Source organism: Henckelia pumila, chromosome 3 (genome assembly GCF_033568475.1).
Source record: "Henckelia pumila isolate YLH828 chromosome 3, ASM3356847v2, whole genome shotgun sequence".
Taxonomy (NCBI): domain Eukaryota; kingdom Viridiplantae; phylum Streptophyta; class Magnoliopsida; order Lamiales; family Gesneriaceae; genus Henckelia; species Henckelia pumila.
This window is the reverse complement of record NC_133122.1, coordinates 145,045,738-145,064,596: the sequence shown is the minus strand read 5'-3', so window position 1 is coordinate 145,064,596 and position 18,859 is coordinate 145,045,738. Positions and strand designations below refer to the sequence as shown.

The 18,859-nt window shown below is 34.1% G+C and overlaps 1 protein-coding gene across 2 annotated transcripts; it reads right to left on the bottom strand.

Moving 5' to 3' along the window:
* Positions 1 to 12,406: 12,406 nt before the first annotated feature.
* Positions 12,407 to 18,629, bottom strand: LOC140892801 (palmitoyl-acyl carrier protein thioesterase, chloroplastic-like). Of its 2 annotated transcripts, none has more exons than XM_073301803.1 (8): positions 18,558 to 18,629; positions 17,112 to 17,631; positions 16,898 to 17,031; positions 16,696 to 16,809; positions 16,175 to 16,346; positions 16,008 to 16,076; positions 15,221 to 15,517; positions 12,407 to 12,529 (listed from the first exon to the last, which is right to left on the bottom strand). In XM_073301803.1, exons 2-7 carry the CDS (start codon positions 17,610 to 17,612, stop codon positions 15,248 to 15,250), a joined length of 1,260 nt encoding a protein of 419 aa, XP_073157904.1. In that variant the 5' UTR covers positions 17,613 to 17,631; positions 18,558 to 18,629; the 3' UTR covers positions 12,407 to 12,529; positions 15,221 to 15,247. The 2 variants fall into 2 exon arrangements, with proteins under 2 accessions (XP_073157904.1, XP_073157903.1); XM_073301802.1 differs by having other exon boundaries at positions 18,439 to 18,619.
* Between the last annotated feature and the right edge of the window lie 230 nt (positions 18,630 to 18,859).

Genomic DNA, 18,859 nt, shown 5'->3' with positions numbered 1-18,859 from the left:
TAGCACACATCCCAAGGGCCTTGTACTAATTGATCTAATAGGCCTGAAAAGCACGGATAGTACATCCACGTGAGAGAGCAGGTATTGTCAATATTTTATGAACAGTAATTGAAATTGTGGAGCACATTTACTCTTTTACCCATTGCCCTAATAAATTATTGTCCTCTTTTTCTTTCTCCATTGTCTTAATCACACGAGAAAAATAGATCCAAATCTAGAGGTTTTCAATGTGAAGTTCAGATATGTAGATGCATCTACAGATCTCCGAGGTGGCTTTTAGACAATCAATATATTTGAATCTACGTTTACCGATTTTCCATTTACTCGTATACATTTTTCAGTGTTATCCGAATTCCCATTTACTCGTATAAGTATTTTTTATCTTGTCGGGTTCCTACACCGTTAATCGGAACTTTTTCCAGCACAAAATTACCATTGGTTGGTAGTGGAAATTTACAGGCACCCATAGCTTTCCTCTGGTATCACCCATAAATTCGTCGAATAAGATTGTCGGTCGTCGAATCCATGATCACAAATCTCTTTAATATGCAACATTTTCTGAAAAAAAAAAAAAAAGTTACAAAATCAGTGGTTTGCTCCCACAATAACCTATATTGATATATATCTACATTATGTTTGAGATCTACTCACCGCTTTTGTTGTCTTCACTGGATCTGGAGAAGAAGAAGAAAATGGGGAACCCAACGTCTGTAATAAACAAGAGTTAAGACACGCTTATTGATTGTAAATTTGGAGATGGTTAAAAGGTATATTTGTCAAACTATGTGTGTGAGTAAATGATATCCCAATTTTTATAAAACAAGCCAAACAAATTTTTTATTTGATGGTAATATTATATATTCTTTCATATTTTCTATTTATCAATTATCCTTAATAATCTCATCATGTACCAAGCGGACCCTAAAATGATAGAATCTACTTAAAAATAATGAAATATTTAATTAATTTATTTATTTATTCATATACATTTGCGATAGATTATTACAGGTGGACGGTGATAGTAATATACACAGGGCCGGACATTCAATAAGACCAATAAGACTTTCGCTTCAGGGCCCTGTTATACAAGGAGCACAAATTCTTTTTTCGAAAAAAATATATATATGTTGAGTTAATGATCAACTGAATTTTTTTAAAATAAGTTTAAAAAAAAAGAAGACCTATTTGAATACTTTTGTTTATAATTGATCAAGCTTGATCTGCTTTTCAAGTTCGGTTTTTATTATACATTTTTAAGAGACCTTTAAGTTTTTGTTAAATTTGGAGGAGTTAAAGAATAAACATTTAACTAGCTCGAAAAAATGTTGTATGAACCTTCAACAAATATTCAATAACAATGGACGCTTAAACATTAATGATGATGAGTTATGTTCGAAGTTGATTGTTGTGAGATGCTATTGTAACAAATGAAAAATAAGTATGTTACAATATTTGACAAAACTAAGTGATTTATTCTCAATTACTTATATCGTCTATGAGATTTTGTTAACCATGTCAATAACACTTACAAGTTACATCAGTGGAATGAGCTTATCAAGTTGAATTTAATCAAGAATTATTTTCGATGAACAATGCCACATGATATAATAAATAAGCTAACTATGTTGTATATTGACAAAAAATGGTCCGACCAATGGATTACACATATTTGAAAGATATTATTGTCTCAAACAATTAGACGAGTAGTATTTATATAATTATTTCAAATATTTGTTGACTTGTAATTGATGCAATGTATTATTCTTGGTGTACTTTTGTATCGTTTTTCATATTTATTATTTGCGAATTGTACTTTACAATTATTTATTACAATAATTAAGATGGTCATATTTTACTGTTCTCCTAAAGTCCCATCAAACACATGCATGCACGAGTCTAGTAATATTTTTGATATTTTTACTAATTTCTGAAAAGTTTAAATTTTTTTATTAAATCTCGCGACTGATCATTCCAAAACATAACATTGGAACTGAAACTATGGTTGCTGCGACGAACACCACTACCATTCCGGCAAACCATGATCGCGTCTCGTCCAACGGCCGGGAAATTCCTACTCCTATCAATGTCGGTGGTGGAATCGGCAGCAATCTCCAGCGTCCCGTCCCATGGATCATCTTTGTACATGTAGAGTGATTGAAACTATAAGAAACTTTTCGTTTATGAGAATTTCCGCAAGAATCGAAGCAAAAAATGCATCTTTCTTTTCCAAGGTGTTTTGATCAGTCGAAAAAGAAAGACACGTTTTTGTGCAGTAAGAGAGCGCTTTCAGTATTGTGCATTGGAAAACGAGAGAAATAAAATCCAAAAAGAAATAAAAAATTGCTAGCTAGCTAAACATCATTTTGTTAGAACAACACCGAGTGATGTGATTAGGCCAGTGTATCACAGGGTTTATGTCTGAATATGTGGATCTCATGACCCTAAATGTACCAAAACAGTTTGATCTACTTTTAGTTTCATAATCAAATTTCTTAAATTCAAAGCTCGTTATGTTTGGTATTCCTTCTTCCGTGCTCTAATATATCATAGTAACTATGACGCATTCTATATTTCCAAAATTTAGAAGGAAATAAAGACGATGTCAGATGCTCTTGCTTGTGTAACTCATGTTGTAAGGGCTTTTCATATTTGATATTTCGATATCGTAATCCCTAACTTCAGCATGTTTTTAGGTAATAATAAAGGGAAGAAAAATATAAACCAACCAGGCTTGATTGCATAAAAGTCATTTAATTTAAAATTTATTAATCGTCCGTAAAAAAAAAAACAGAAGAAAAATGTGGTGTAAGACAAAATGTGCAAGAGAAACACGTCAGATTAACATTTAAGATGAGTTATTTGCATCAAACATACCTGTGAAATATTGAAAATGCACATTTCTCCTTTGTGAAATTTTAATAGGCATCTTCAACCCTGACATTTTATAAAATTAGCATACTCGCCCCTTCAGATGAGTGATTGTTGCGTACGCGCCCCTCATGCGACTGAGCAAACATTTTGATATTTTTTTTGACCAAATATCCCTGTGAAATTAATATTAAAAATACATATTTGACCCCTTTAGAATATAATTTTTAAATCTATTCAACACATAATACAAAATTTGGGATAATTCCTAAATATGTCTCTGTATCTTTTCCATTTTCCGTATTATATCTCTCTCACTTTTCATGTTCTAAATATATCCCTGATTCATTAAACAGTTTCTTGAATTTGTCCTTAAAACTAAATAATGCCCATTATACCCCTTATTTCCTTATTTAATTAAAATAGTGCATAAGCCCATCATGCTTCCGTAAGATTAATTAAAATTAAATACCTCTTTGATCATAGTGTCGTCGGGTCATACCTGCCGAGTTTTACGAAGTGCTCCTCACACTCAACCACGCAGTCGCAACAGATGGTTTCTGCACAAGCTCCTTCAACGACACCCAGCACAGTCTTAATTCGTTTTCTACCTTAAGGCGTATGATATATAAAATTAATTATAAAATATGAGAATGGATGAACAAGAGACTTAGAAAATTTATTCAGACAACATACTATTACATAAATCAACCTCCTTTGAAGAGGAGGAGATAACTATTTTAGCTACTCATAGTAGCTTTATTCTTGAAATACATAAAAGTAAAACTTAATACAAACTTAGAAAGAGAAATATTACAATGTTTTATTTGTAAGAAAACTGAAGGGAATGATCGATGTCTTCAGCTTCCTTAAGAGCCTGAATTTATAGCTGAAGTTCCACTCGTTTCACCGAGAAACTTCAGGGAATCTTAAAGCTGTCTTGAATTCTTTATGCCATTATTGATGGCATCTTTTGCTAGTGGGCAAGTCACATGCCCGATGACATCTTTTACTAGTGGAGGAGTCACATGCTTGACTTTTTCTTTTGGATTTATTCTCCTCACATGTCTTCTTAATTGTTGTCGGGGCATCTTTTGCTTTTGCAGTAGGCCCCTGGGAAAATGCGGTTTTGGTGGTCCCTGTCCACCTTTACTTGTCTCGGAAAAATCCTTTCGATCCGTTCGGGGTTTGAAGGTTTTTCCGAATTCTGGATCCTTCTGGTTTGGACATTCTGGGCAGATATTCTCTGACCATCTTTCGATGTGAGCCATGTTACAGAATTTTCGGCGAGTTTCTTTACTCCCCGACAGCTTGTTATTCCACAAAAAGTTCCTCTTCTTTTCGAAGAGTTCTTCCGCAAAAGCCGTAGTTTTTCCTGTCATTGTGTTTAACAGAAATGATCCATTCACAGAATTCTGATAAAATTTGAACGAAAACTTGACCTTGTCCATCTCGGTGAGACAAACCCAAATACCCCATGCCCTTCTGGTTGCGATTTCCTTTTCTCCAAAAGTGGACACCAATGGTATTTCTTCAGATATAGGATCCTTGATAAATTTTTGATTATTTATGTCAGGTTTCCTTAGCTTGATGAAATGAAAGGGCTCATGTGATCCTTTTCCTGTTGGTTCTGGAGCTGCACTAAAGAAGTATAGCTCGAGCACATCTCCTCTGGACAAATGATCATTATTTGCCCATGTTTCTTGGACTGCTTCCTGAATCCATTTTGGTAGCTGTGATATTTCCTGAAAGCCTGGTGAAGTTGTATAAACTGAGGCTAAAGCCCCAAATTCATACCATAGTTTTACATCCTTAGGATTGACATTGTTTTTTAGCCAAACCCTTGGATATATTCCTGCAACATCAACCCTGCAAGTGATTGGGTTAATTTCACTTCTTGTACTTAATTTCTCCCATATTTGTTGATAAACCTGAAATGGAGAAATGACAGCTGGGTTAGTATCAATCTTAGATTTACCCTTGTCAGTGTTGGGCCTAAGATTGATCTCTTCCTCTTTTACCCCAGAAGCGGAGGGTTGACTTGATGAGTTATCCTCATCGATTGTTGCTTTTTCTAGCTCATCAAAAGCTGATGATAGATTAGCGCTTATTTCTTGATTTACAACCGGTGGCTATATTTCTTGTTCTTGTAAAACCAATGATTTTAACATTTCTTGTTTCTGAGAAACCAATGGTTTCTCTATGGCATGCATAATTGGCTCTTGAATAGCAGCCCATAGTTGAGTTTGAGCTTGCATACATCCTGTGATTCGATTGGATACTTTGATCCGATCAGCTTGTTGTAACCTGCCCGCCATATCAGCACTTATGGCAAGCTGGTTGAACTCGGTTTGAAGCAACCCAAGGTGTTCCCTGAGATGCCTCTGCATTTTCATGATGGAATCTACGTCACTGCCTTCCATCTCTTGTTAAGAAATCTGCAAGAATATTTTCATGAGATTTAATAATAACAATATCAAAAATACAATTTTGACATAAAGCTTGCCATCTTAATAACCTAGCTTTCTCAGGTTTAGATTCAATCTTATTTCTTAAGAAAGCTTTTACCTGAGTGTTATCAACTTTCAAAGTGAATTTTTTAGCAAGTAAAAATAATGGCCATTTTTCGAAAGCCCTTTTAACTGCATAAAATTCCTTCTCATTGATATGCCATCTGATAGCCTCAGATTCTGAAAAAATACCGCTACAATATCTGCATGGTATTTCTCCATCTGGAGTGATTTTAGTAAGCACTGCTGCCCAGCATTCGTCACTAGCATCCGTAAATAGCACCAGATCATCTTCATCCACGGGTATAGCCATTTTTGGGAGATTCTTACATATCTCCTTTAATTGGTTCACCCCTTTAGTATGGTCATCAGTCCATATAAACCTCGCATCCTTTTTTAACAAAGGACTGAACACCTTTCTGTACATTGCCAGATTGTTTATGAACATCCCTGCAAAATTAACTACTCCTAGAAAACTTTGGAGTTGTTTTACATCTTTGAGTTTATCTGGAAAATTCTTTACCTTTTCCACAATATGGGGTTGTAGAATTATTCCAGTTTCATCAATCTCAATTCCAAGGAATTCAATTTTCCTTGTTGCTATGACTGCTTTCTTTTCAGATAAAACCAGTCCTTCTTGTTTACAAATTTTAGAAAAAATCTCTAAATGTTTAACATGTTCATCTATATTTTTTGATGCTATAAGAATATCATCAATATAAACAAACATGAAGTTGAAATAATCTTTAAAAAGATTATCCATCTTTCTTTGAAATATTTGGGGTGCATTAGCCAATACCATAGGCATGACTTCCCAGATATAATGTCCTTGTGGTGTAGAGAAGGCTGTGAATTTCTTACTGTCTTCTTCCATTCGAATCTGTTAAAATCCAGACTTACAATCAAATTTTGAGAACACTCTAGCATTTCGTACACAGCTAATTATATGTTCTCTACTGGGTATGAAGTACCCATCAAACTCCAGGATTTTATTAATACCTTGGTAGTTAATAACTAACCTGGGTTTCCCTTTTTTTATTTCACCATGATTCCTGACCAGAAAACCTGGGCTGCTATATGGTGAAACTCCTTATTTGATTAGACCAAGGTCCAAATGTTCCTTGATAATCATTCTCATATCCCTTTGATCTGTTATGTTCATTGGGATAGGCTTATATCTGACGAATTCATACTATTTGCCTTCCTTTAGAGTAAGACTGGCTTTGAGTTGATTTCTATCCCACCATGCCAAATGATGCTCGTTGTAACTTTCTTTGAGCCTCTTTTTGACATCTTCAAGGGATACCTTATTTTCTAACTCTATATCTCTGTGATTAAGAGTTACCTTGAGAAACTCCATATCCTCTGTTTGGAGTTCTTGTTCTGTTGTTATTTTCAACATGGTTTCTCCAAACCTTATTGGATCTTTCATTTTTGGGTGGAAAAGTTGTCCTTTATCACTACGCTGGCTGCGAAATATTATCGAAAATTGTCGATAGAAAGCAACCTTGAGTCGTTGAACGATAATTTTATGATTACAAATTGTAGTGAACATAAGTCTTCTTGATTCATTGTCTTGTGTATACTTCTTAAACATTTGTAAGAAGTTATTTCCTAACAGGATATCAGCTTCTGTATCATGAAAATAGATTGGTGGTGTCTTTACCTTGTACCAAGGTGTTTGACATGCTCCTCCCATAAAGATCTCTGCTTATTTTATTCCTTTACAAAGAATTAAAATTCTTCGAGAGAAATCTCGTCCAGCAATTTTTGGCAATTCTTCTTCCCATTCTTCAGGAAAAACTCCTCGTTTTGCTGTACAAATTCCTGCTCCTGAGTCAATATAAGCTGCAAAGTACTCAGCTTTATATTGTTCATACAACATCCCTATCGGAATGTATATGGAGAAAGGACTTGTTGTCATTTTTTAAAAGGATTACTAAATGGCCCTGCCATTTTTATCAGACTGTGTTGTAACTCAGTAATCCGATTAAGACTATTCACCTTTAGTTTTCCTAAGGCCTCAGAAGGTAGAGTATGGTTACTCCTTTCCACTTCTTCAATACGTTCTAGTAAATCATGTTCATGACTTACTAATTTCAACAGTTGCTTCTTTCTCTGTTTGTAAACAGAGTTTTCGAATCTGATTAAGGGATTGTCCCTTATCCAATTCTCTTGGTTTTCCATCTTGTAGAATTATTATTGAATTCTCCAAGTCTTTTCTTTTGCCATAAACTCTATTCCTTTTTCAAGGCGTTTCCATGGTTTATGGTCTTCTAGAAACTCTAGGCCAAGAATGAGCTGATCCACTTCTTTTCCTGAAATTCCACAGATTTGAACTTCCAATTCTTCAATATTTATTAATCCTTGGTAAGTTCCTGTTACCTGCTGCTCTAAATAGTAAATCGAGTTACAAGGAAATTGGTTCCTGTGACTTGTAATCTCGAATACTATTTTGACTTCTTTCCATCCTTCTGGAGATCTAAGTTTTCCTATTATTGAAAACTCCTTTTCTTCTGGTGGAATTTCCTTAATAGGAGATTTTTTCCACCTTCGACTTGTCATTCGGTCGCCTTGGGGGTTCTATTTTAAGGTCTCTGTATAGAACCGGTTTATCTTGTATTTGAATGTCTGTTTCTTGAATTAAAGGAAACTCGATTTTTTCCGGGCATATTGCTTGAGCAACTTTCCCAAAGATTTCTGGAATTTCAATAAACTCATTTCTAATGAATAATTCAGAGTGATGAGTATAGAAAGAGCATATGAAATTTGATAAGTAATAGAATATGGTCGATTACCTTCCTTCATTAATCTTTTTTCCTTGAAGTTTTGGTGCAACGTCAAGGCTCGACTAAAATCTCTGTCAGCTAAATTGTAGGCTATTCTTGGATGAATAATTCCTACAATTTTCCCTGCACATAGATTTCCTGAGATCGTACCCAGAACAGCATCTTGGATATTTCCCATTCTTTTATCACATACTACGATATCTATGGGTGAATCTATTCCTTCTTTAAAAGTTGCCTTGATCATTATTTGGATTGCTCCAATATGAATCCAAGACATCGTTCTTGCTATCTCACCTTTCAGCTTCTGCAATTCCTCTCTTACTTCTTCAAAAGGAATTAACTGCATCTTTATTTGATTACTTGTTAACTCCATAGGGATTGCCATTTCCCTTCTGAATACTTTGTAAATCAAATGATGTCTTCTTTGTCTAAGCCCTAGGTTGCCTAAGACTCTTTCTACTTGTCCTGCCGAAAATCCTTGGTACTTTTGTAACGTTGGATTTTCTCTCATAATCCTTTGGACCATATTATGAGATATCGTAGTTTGGCTAAAGAATTCAGCCAAACTTTCATGTGTTTCATGCCGAAACACTTCCTCTTTATTCTGATTCTGATTCTGATTCATCCTCGGAATCTTCTTGACTAAACAATATCTCTTCTTCGTATATGCTTTCATCTGAGGGGATATCCTCAAATTGATATACTTGGACTAGATCTTGAAAGAAGACCGCATCATCTATATCTAGTGTTGCTTCAAAGTGTTTAACTCATTTTTTCTCGTTTTCTGGACAATTTGTAGATATATGTCCTCTTGCTCCATATGTCCAGCAGTTGCAATCCTTGAAACTTTCACTTGCTCTTGTATGAGTTCTTCTGAAAGTTCTTCTTGATGGTGTTCTTCCCCTGCTTTGTGATGAGCTTGTTGCTGGGGATGTTCTTGTAGGTCCATTTCTTCTACCTGATCTATAAGATCTGGCCTTTTGTTTGGACCAAAATGTTCTTGGTTTCCAAGAACTTCTCATTCTTTTATTATAGGGATTATTTCTGAATTTCTTCCTTTTAAATCTCTGTGATCTGTTTCCAATGATCGTTGGAAGATCATTTTCTCTGCAACATAAAGGTGTACGCTTATCTATACCCCTTATTTTCTTGTAGTTCTTCTGTAATGCTGCCATATGGCACCATTCTGCCAATTTTCCTTTCAGAAAAGAGGCTCGTCTTGCCAAAGTATCAAGATTTCCTGGAACATATTCTTTAATCAGCATTTCTCTCCAGGGACTTGACATTTTTGCGAAAAATAGCTGAATAGCTATATTTTCCTCGACTCCCGAATTCCATCTGTATTTAGTGAATAACATAATGTATTCATCAACTAAACAGATATCATATAATTCGAGGCTATACAGAGCTTGAGTATATCTTTTCTTTTTCTCTGTATCTTGATTATTGAAATAGTCTACCCCTATGAATTGTGCTTTAAATAGGGTGGCCATTCTTCCTCCAATCTCGCTGAGGGATTCTCCTGCTAAGATTGATTCCTTAGTTTCTGGCATAGTCATCTCCCATGCGATCTTAACAGATCCCATTAGACTCATTTCTAGAAGTTTAATGAATCCTTCTTTATTGAGATCCAATGTCCCTGCTGCAATTCTCATAGCTGACGTCCAGTCATCTATGAGATCTTCTCTGTTTTTGAAGTCCAGAACATCCAGATTTAACATAACCCCATAAGGATGTATCGGGTTTAAAACAGTTTTTCCATAAGGAGTTTGATGTATTGGTATCTTACTCCTTCTTGATCTGGTTCCTGCTGGATGTGAATTTTCTCCTACATGGAACTCACTATGTGGTTCTTCTGTTTTAACAACATATCTAGGGGGATTCCCTATGGGTTGTTCACCTTCAGGAGAATTCATTTTTAGATCTACTACTTTGAGATTCGCAAAAGAATCCGCAAGATCTTGTAGATCCTCGAGATTTAATCTTTCTAAAGTAGTCATCAGATAGTATTTTTCTCTGATACTGCTTTTATAAGATTAATCATCATCTCATCATCAGTTAAAGGTTTTTGAACCATTTTCGTTTTACCTTTCTGATGTAACAGAGGTTCGGTACCAAACGAGAGTGGTAACCTTCCTCCTGTATTTCCCATCCTAGAACTAGAAATGTGTTCTAGATTTATGATTTTGGATTGAAGATCCTTTAGAGTTACAAGAATTTTTTCTTGTTTCTTAAGGATTTCTCCAATCTGCCGAGGTATTTCATACAGCTGATTGCTGTAATATTGTACCGTCTTTTGAATTTTTTTAAGATCTCCGGAGAGTTTAGAGGAATCTGGTGTGATCTCTAAAAATTGAGAATTAAAAATCATATTTCTTAATCTCTTCAGAGAGTATAAAAGACCTAAGTCTCTTTTGTAAAGAATCTATTTTAAATAGATTCACTTGTTTATGAGATTTCATATAAATGAAACCCTTCTGGTTCAAACTCTCGTTTGAATCCATGGTTTGTTGAAAATCTCTTTCTCAACAAAGAAAAGTATGATTTAATTAATAATATAAAGTCTGAATAAAATTACCTAGGCTCTGATACCATTTTTTGAGCCCAAAGGAAATATTAATAATAATTGTTAGAATAAGGGTATTATAGGCAATTTTTAGTTTGAGGAACATATTAAGAAAACTATTTGTTAAATAAAGGACATAAGTAGGAACGAATAAAGTGTTAGTATATTTTTGAAAAAGTTAAAAAACTTTGAGGACGTAATTAGGTATTATTATTACGATCCAATTATAAATATTTAGCAAACATTTTTGTTTTATTAATTTTTATTTTTTTATTTTAAATGTATTATCATTAATTAATTATTTTCTAAAAAAATATTAGTACTTTATTTTTCTATCATTATTTTATTAAACTCACTTCGTATTTCCAACTTTTCCATTAAACATTCATTCATAAACAAGTATTTAAATAATTTCAAGTACCAAAATATTGAACTAAACTGATAAGTTCAAAAATATTGATTTTTCGATTTAGGACTATATATTATTGAACCAAAATTTAAATTTTTCGAGAAGATACATTGCACAATTTGTAATAAATAATAAAAAATAACATGATTATATAATTCTAAATCGAAAAAGTAATATTCATGAACTTATCATTTTGATTCAATATTTTGGTACTTTTAGATATTTAAATCCTTATTTATGAATCATGTTTAATAGATAAGTTGAAAAAACGAAGTGATTTGATAAAATAATGATAACGAGATAAAATAATAATATTTTTTAGAAGCAAATTAATTAAGAATTATAAATTTAAAATAAAAAATAAAAAATAAATAAAATTAAAAATATTTGAAAAATATTTTATAATTGGATTTTAATAAATATTGTGTATTATTATTTAATGCAAATTTTGCAATGCATTTTAAAAAATTTAGATTTTTGGTTCAAAAATATATAGTCCTAAATTGAAAAGTAATATGCATGAACTTATTATTTTGATTTAATATTTTGGTACTTTTAGGTATTTAAATCTCGTTTATGAATGCATGTTTAATGGAGAAGTTGGAAACACGAAGTGAGTTTAATAAAATAATGATAGCAAGATAAAATAATAATAATTTTTAAAAAAACAATTAATTAATCATAATAAATTTAAATTTAAATTTAAAATAAAATTTAATAAAACGAAAAGTGTTTCCTAAATATTTTATAATTGGATGTTTATGAGTTGAATAAATTTAAAAATTATACTCTCAGGGGATCAAATATGCATTTTTAATATTTCACAAGGGTATTTGGTGCAAAAAAAATCAAAATGTTTGCTGAGTCGCATGAGGGGCGCGTGCGCAACAATCACTCATCTGAAGGGACGAGTGTGCTAATTTTATAAAAAGTCAGGGTTGAAGCCTATTAAAATTTCATAAGAGAGAAGTGTGCATTTTCCATATTTCACAGACGTATTTGATGCAAATAACTTCATATAAAAGCGATAAAAACCAGAAAAAATCCATAGTAGAATCACTCCACATGTAGTCGGTGTTTCTTTTCCTTAATTCTTTTACTTTTATTCTCAATTATAAATAATAAAATGTAAACGCAATGAAAAATCATAAGAAAACAAATATAAGATACAAGAAAGGTATACATTATTCCACCATTTATTTATTTATATTATATATATATATTTTTTGCTATTACAAATCGTTTTCATACCCGATTTAATACGGGGAAGCGCAAGAGTTTTGGTATGTATGCATAATATGTTCATTTACTTTAATTATTTAATTGGTTCAATAATGCCTTCGACTTCACAGTCACAGTCCCGCTACGATCCAACTCCACGCTTTTTCTGTGCATCAATACGTAAATCAAGAAATGAAAATTCAATGTGAATTAAACCACAGGACAAAGATACTTTTCAATAACCATCAACTTCATGCAAAATAAGGACACTCCGATTCATACCTGACCATGCAAAGCTGGAAAATTTCACCCCACACGTACATACACTAAATATTGCTTTAATAATACATCTAAGAGTGAAGATTTATCAATATATGTGATGTGTGATGTCCACCGAACAAATAGTGGACCTCACATGTTCTTATGTTAAATCAGATCATTGACTTATTCGACTCTATCTTTAGAATATCACTATTACTTCGAGCGAGAGTTGATTCAATAATATTTAATGAGTCACATGTATTTTTTTCTCATGTGAACAATGTATTGCATCATATAAAAATACGTGTGAGATCAACCCTCGAATTCGGTCCACCTCATCTTTTAAGTTTTAACATAGGAGGGGTCTATCACATATTTTGTAGTATGGGACATTGGTTGGCTACCAATTATTACAAGTCACCCTACAATATGGTTTGCTATATGATCTCAATGAGATATATTTTTTAATGGGGAAATTATCACCCCTGTGAAATCCCGTGTTCGTTGATAATCCCTTGTGAAATTTTTTTGAGCTATTAATAACTCTCTATGATTTCACATTTACAGCACACCATTACCATTCAAAATTTTAATATAATAAAAAATAAAAATGACGAAATTGCCCCTATATTATCTTCACTAAGGAAGTACGGATCAGTTAAATTGATGTGTGCATTTTGTTCGTCTGGACAAGAGGGTCACAGATCGAGATTCTTTGGAAGATTGGTGGTCGGAGTTGGTCGGAAATGAAGGAAAATCAGTCGGCTTCGTGGTGAGTACCTGCATAAGATTGGAGCTGGAGCTCGACAGATTGAGGAAAGAAAATGAAGGAAAAAATGTCTAGGCTTGTATGGGAGGTGAAGAGAAGTCTAAAGCAAGCAAGGAACGTCGGAAATACGGCTGATCGGAGTCGTGCTCGGAGACAATTAAATCAACCCATATTCAACAATTAAATCAAGGAATAAAAAGCTACAAATTTTTCCTTCCTTACTACGGAAAATAAGACAGATTTCAGTCTCTTTTTAAGCTGCACAAACCGTCCCTTCAGCCCATATTATTCACGCTAGAACTCTGCTATTTTTCTCTCCATATTTTCGAAGGGAGCTGCAAATTTACTTGGAAATCTACCCACTCCCTTTTCTATATTTTCGAGAGTACAAAGCTGTAAATTGGGTCAGAGAATTCAGTCCACTTTTACCCCATATTTTCGTGAAATAAGCTGCAAAAATTGGGTAAAAGGAATTGGTCAACCTTTCTCGCACGTGGAAGTAGCCTAGGAATTTGGAAAGAATTGTGGTCAAGAAAAGTCCAAATAAATCTGCCTCATTTTCGAAAATCAGTAGGCTGAATTTTCGAGAATTTTCTTCTAAAGATTTCGGTCAAAACTTTGACCGTTCAAGTTTTTTTTTTACGGTTGCCCGTTCAAGTTATTGATTTTAGTATGCATCAACACAGCAGGTGGGCTTTATTTTAAAATTTTATGTATGTTTAAAAAATCTCGATCGTTCATGATAATTATTAGAATCTTGTTATTTAATATTTTTCATGATGAAACTTTGTTAAAAGTATGCTTAGGCACTATTATGACTTGAATTTCAACGAACCATGATATGTATGGCCCTGATGCGGTGGGTAAGAATAACCGACAAATGACCTCACCCTTTAGAGGGATTACATATAGGGGACTGATCAATTAGCCACGAATAATGAGATGAATTTGAGATGAATTTCAGTGTCTGGCCAAAATATGTTAAATCATGTCGATTTTGTATGATGATTATGATATGTTATGAGGAGACATATATGAGATGATTATGATTATGTTTTGAATTATGTTATGCTTGTAATCCAAGTAGGGATTTTCAAATAAATATATATGTATATATTTTTTGTATGATCGATCGACCCCCACTTGCTAAGTGTTTTTCAAAACACTCACCCCTTACTTTCCCCAACAGATAGAAATGAAGATCAAGTCGAAGAAATCGAGAAAAAGTCATGTTTTGGAGATGGTGATGAAGAGATTTTTTTGAGATTTTATAGATATTATTCTGATTTTTATGTTGTAAGACTGCTTCTGCAAGTTTATTCCATATTTGAGAATTTTGAGCTGTAAAGAATATTTATTATGGAATTTATTTATGAAATAGATTGGTTTTAGTTAAATTCGTTAGTTAAATTTTGTACTAAGAGTCTGGTTGTTTTTGAATTTTATTTGAAAGCAACGTCGATGCCACCCGATCCCGGGAGCGGGGCGTGACAGTTAGCATCATCCAATATCTAGCCTCGAATAGCCATGTGTACGAGCAAGCAACATAATTTTAATACTTCTAATAATAAAAGCAGAAACTGGTTGGACAACAAAATAATAGACTGCTAACCCCCTAAGACCAACTTAATCCCCAAAATATTGGTATCATTGTGAGTTTAATTTAGCTGCAATAACTTAATAATGTTTTTTTTTAATCTTTTTCGTGAGGAATGAAATAATTAATCAAATTTTGGAAAAGAAACAAAACATGGAGTCTTGAATTATACATGGGATTGACCGAAAAACTCACAACCACAAGCAGAAGCTGTATCTAATTCACAGTACCTCCATTTCAGCTGTGAGAAGACAAAGTCATTGTGCACTTTCTGCAGGAAGGGGATCCGAGCTTATGGCTTTATAAGATTTAGGCCTCCAGTCGGTTCTTCCCTTGACAATTTCACCGCCGTTCTCTAATCGAAGCAAGTGCTGGCACTCGATATAGCCAGAATTTGCCAAATCACCAACCTTATTCTCCACAACTGAAGTGAGGGACTCCAAAACACTGTCTTTCCTGCATTCTCTCCTGTACTCCAGGGTCATACCGAAAAGCTCGCGAGTCTCCAAAACTTTTGACGGAGTACTCTGCAACAAACGTAGAATGATATAGATTCAGATCACTTTAAAACAAGTGACTTCAAATGATATACTACATAATTCAAGATAATGTGATAGAAATCGGTTGCATACATCAGGAGGAACCAATACATTTAATTTCCTCAAAGGATGGCCCCGAGAGTATTGAGTTACTAAAAACTTGGGGAACAAAAAAAACAACCAGAAAGAGAATAAAAAGTAATAGCTAATGAAGAAACCTGGTATGTTTGAACTCAAGAGATATTACACAATCAGTAACTCCACGGATAAGATTACATTGTAAACATTGTGAAGTTAATTATTTATTTTGATACATTTCATAGAATTGATTGATTCATCAAATGGCAATCAATCAAAAGTTAAGATGAACTAAAATAACCAAAAACATACACTCTATATCCTGTCTTTCAAATAAAGGACACCAAAATGCAACATTTGTCAAAGTAAAAGGGAAGGGGGAGGAAAAATAACTATTCACCTCAAGAATCCAATCAACATATTTCACATTATTCACATGTTGGTTCACATCCAAATCATTCCATCTTGGCTGCATACAAAGAATGGATCCTTTCAACCAATGATAAAAAGAATCTGATATATGTAGGGTACAAAGTAGTTTACTAATATAGAACAGACTCTACTTACAGTTAAACCAGTACGAATAGAGTCTGCAGTGTTTTCATTCAGTTTGGGTAATTTCCTGCTATCCTCGTCCACAACGGAAGGATAATCAACAAAATAGCAGGCCATTTCTTCTCGTGCCTCCTCCGGAATTTTAGCTAGTTTCCTCGTCTCTTTATTCATCATCGCCATCAGACTGCCATAATCCCAAGCAACAAAGTTCGGTAAATTATTCAGAGTCATATAGAATTAAAATGATATACAACGTTTAGCCACAAATTCCATCAGTCTGACTCAAAAAGTGCTGGAAGAAGTCACCCCTTGATGACTAATGAAGATTGGAAGTAGAGTTTCTTTCGTTGGCCCCTCTTCTTTAACCCACAAAATCTTATTGACCTGGTTACTCATAGGACATAATGTCGTCTAGCTAGTGATCTTAATCGCCTAATTGACAAAGTAGGCTACTGAAGGCTACCACACTGATGGAGAAATCTAGAAACTGTAAATAAAATATTTTTCATGCAGATTAATCAGACAATTCTCACCTGGAAGCTCTGGTTAGAATGTCACCTGTGTTGGTGTCACGTACAAGCCAATCCCGTCGGATTCCATTCTTACCAGATGCAACTACCCAAGTAGTGACTTGAACAACATCACCCCTGCAGATCATACAGATTTGATCACAATTTAAAACCTCGAACCAAAGGATAGCCAAACCAATATCTCTCAACGTTCGTGATCAATTACCAAACAGGATAACGATCCACAAGAAGCTGCATCTTAGTAACCACCCAAATCAAATTGTTTTTACTCATCCCTGGTGTTGAACCAAAGCCATCATCGAGCAGACCTACACTCTTTGTGTGGTTAAGAGCTGTTTCCTGCACAAAGGTTACACCATATTAGCCATAATCAAGGAAGACTTTCAACAATCGTAGTCTTGAAAACATAATTAAAGCACCTGAAAATGATTCATCAATGTCTCTACAGAAGCTGTTTGATCAGCTCCTGTTTCATAGGACATGATACTGAAGTTTTGTCGATAGATTGAACCATCCGGCACAATTTTCCCGAACCCATAAGGATCGAAGAGCATATCTGCTCGCTTCGGTTTCCAATCAAGCATCATCCATTGCTTCTCGGCTGCCAAAAATAGTGTCGTGATGGCAGCAAGGAGCATGTTCCAGTCAGGAAATTGGTTGACAAACATTCGAGGAGGAGGTGATGGGGTCACTTCATCAGTCTCAAAACCATCCGTAAATCCAACCTTAGCCCCACTAACCTTGGGGGGGATTCGCCGGTTGGCCCTGACACGTAAATTTCCCAAAGATGAGGATTTTGAACTAAGGCCATTTCCACGACCATCAGTGCTTCCCACGAACTTTCCCAATGGTTTTCCGGAGGAATCCGACGTCGGAGACACCAACGGAAGGAATGCAGAAGTTGCTGCATTAGCCACCATGGCTTGGTTAGAGCAGAGTCTGTCAGACGGAGATATGAGTCAAACTGAAGTTCAACAGAAACGTAAAAAATTGACACAACAAAAAGGAAACATTTCTCCGGCAGAATTCAATTAACGTAAGCTCTCATTCTTACACATGATCTATCGGGTACAAAATCATCAGCTACACTTGATGCTACAAACCGTGCTACACTTTGCTAAAAACAACATCGTTTGCACAAATTATTAAAAATTAAATTGCTCATTTATCGTGCTTGGAACACAATTTATTGCCTATTTTAATTGAAAAAATAGGTGAATCGAAAATTTTATCAATGATTAATTATATTTTGTTCATCTATGTTGTTTAATGAATTTAATTTTTAATAATTTGTGCAAACGGGGTTGTTTTTAGCAAAGTGTAGCACGGTTTGTAGCACCAAATGTAGCAGAGTATTTCGTCCCGATCTATCAGTCTTTTAAATCATGTATGCGGAGCAAACATAGCCGAAGTCAGAATTCAGAAGCACCCAACGCAATCGACTAAAAAAATAAAAAACAACACGATGGCATTAAACTACTAGAGAACAAAAAAAATCATGAAATCCCAAAAGTATTATAGAGCTGATATAAACATGCAACCACAAGAACGACGTCTCTACTCTCACCACATTACATTTCAAACTCCAACAACAAAATAAAACATATTTCTCCAAACATTAAACAGATTCATCGGAATCTTACAAACAAGCAAGATAAATGGAAAAAAAAAAAAGATATACATACATATATACGCTCATCAGAGAAAAACGTATTGAAATTTAAATCAGAACAAAAAAAGGCACACCTTTCCAAGCCCAGAAAATATCAACAAAGTATTGCGAACTATATCAACACCCAATACAAAAAGGACTTCCTCTTTATCAGAACAGAAAACCCATTAGCAGAGACTCGCGAGATTTCTACCGTTGGCCACCATTGTTCCGTTTTCCTGGATTTTGTGTGTTACTTATCTTCGTTTTGTTCACTATTTTCTTTTGGGAAAGCTTGCTTGAAATACTGGCTGGACATTTGGCTAATGGCAAACTCTATTTATTTTACTGTAATCAGTAATAAAAATTACAACAAAAGAATCAATTTCATCTTTATATTTATTTACACAATAATTAAGTTAATCACAGTGTATTTCAAATCATTAGAATATTGAAATTATTTGAAATTCATAAAGTGAAAATAATAAGTTGATTGATTTGAGTTTCAATTTCTTA

Coding starts and splice junctions, on each gene's coding strand:
- LOC140892801 (XM_073301803.1), bottom strand. CDS start 17,612: ATGGTGGCTAATGCAGCAACTTCTGCATTCCTTCCGTTGGTGTCTCCG. Junction 16,347..16,695: donor ATTCTAACCAGAGCTTCCAG/GTGAGAATTGTC, acceptor GGATTATGGCAG/TCTGATGGCGATGATGAATA. Junction 15,518..16,007: donor ATGTTGATTGGATTCTTGAG/GTGAATAGTTAT, acceptor CGTTTGTTGCAG/AGTACTCCGTCAAAAGTTTT.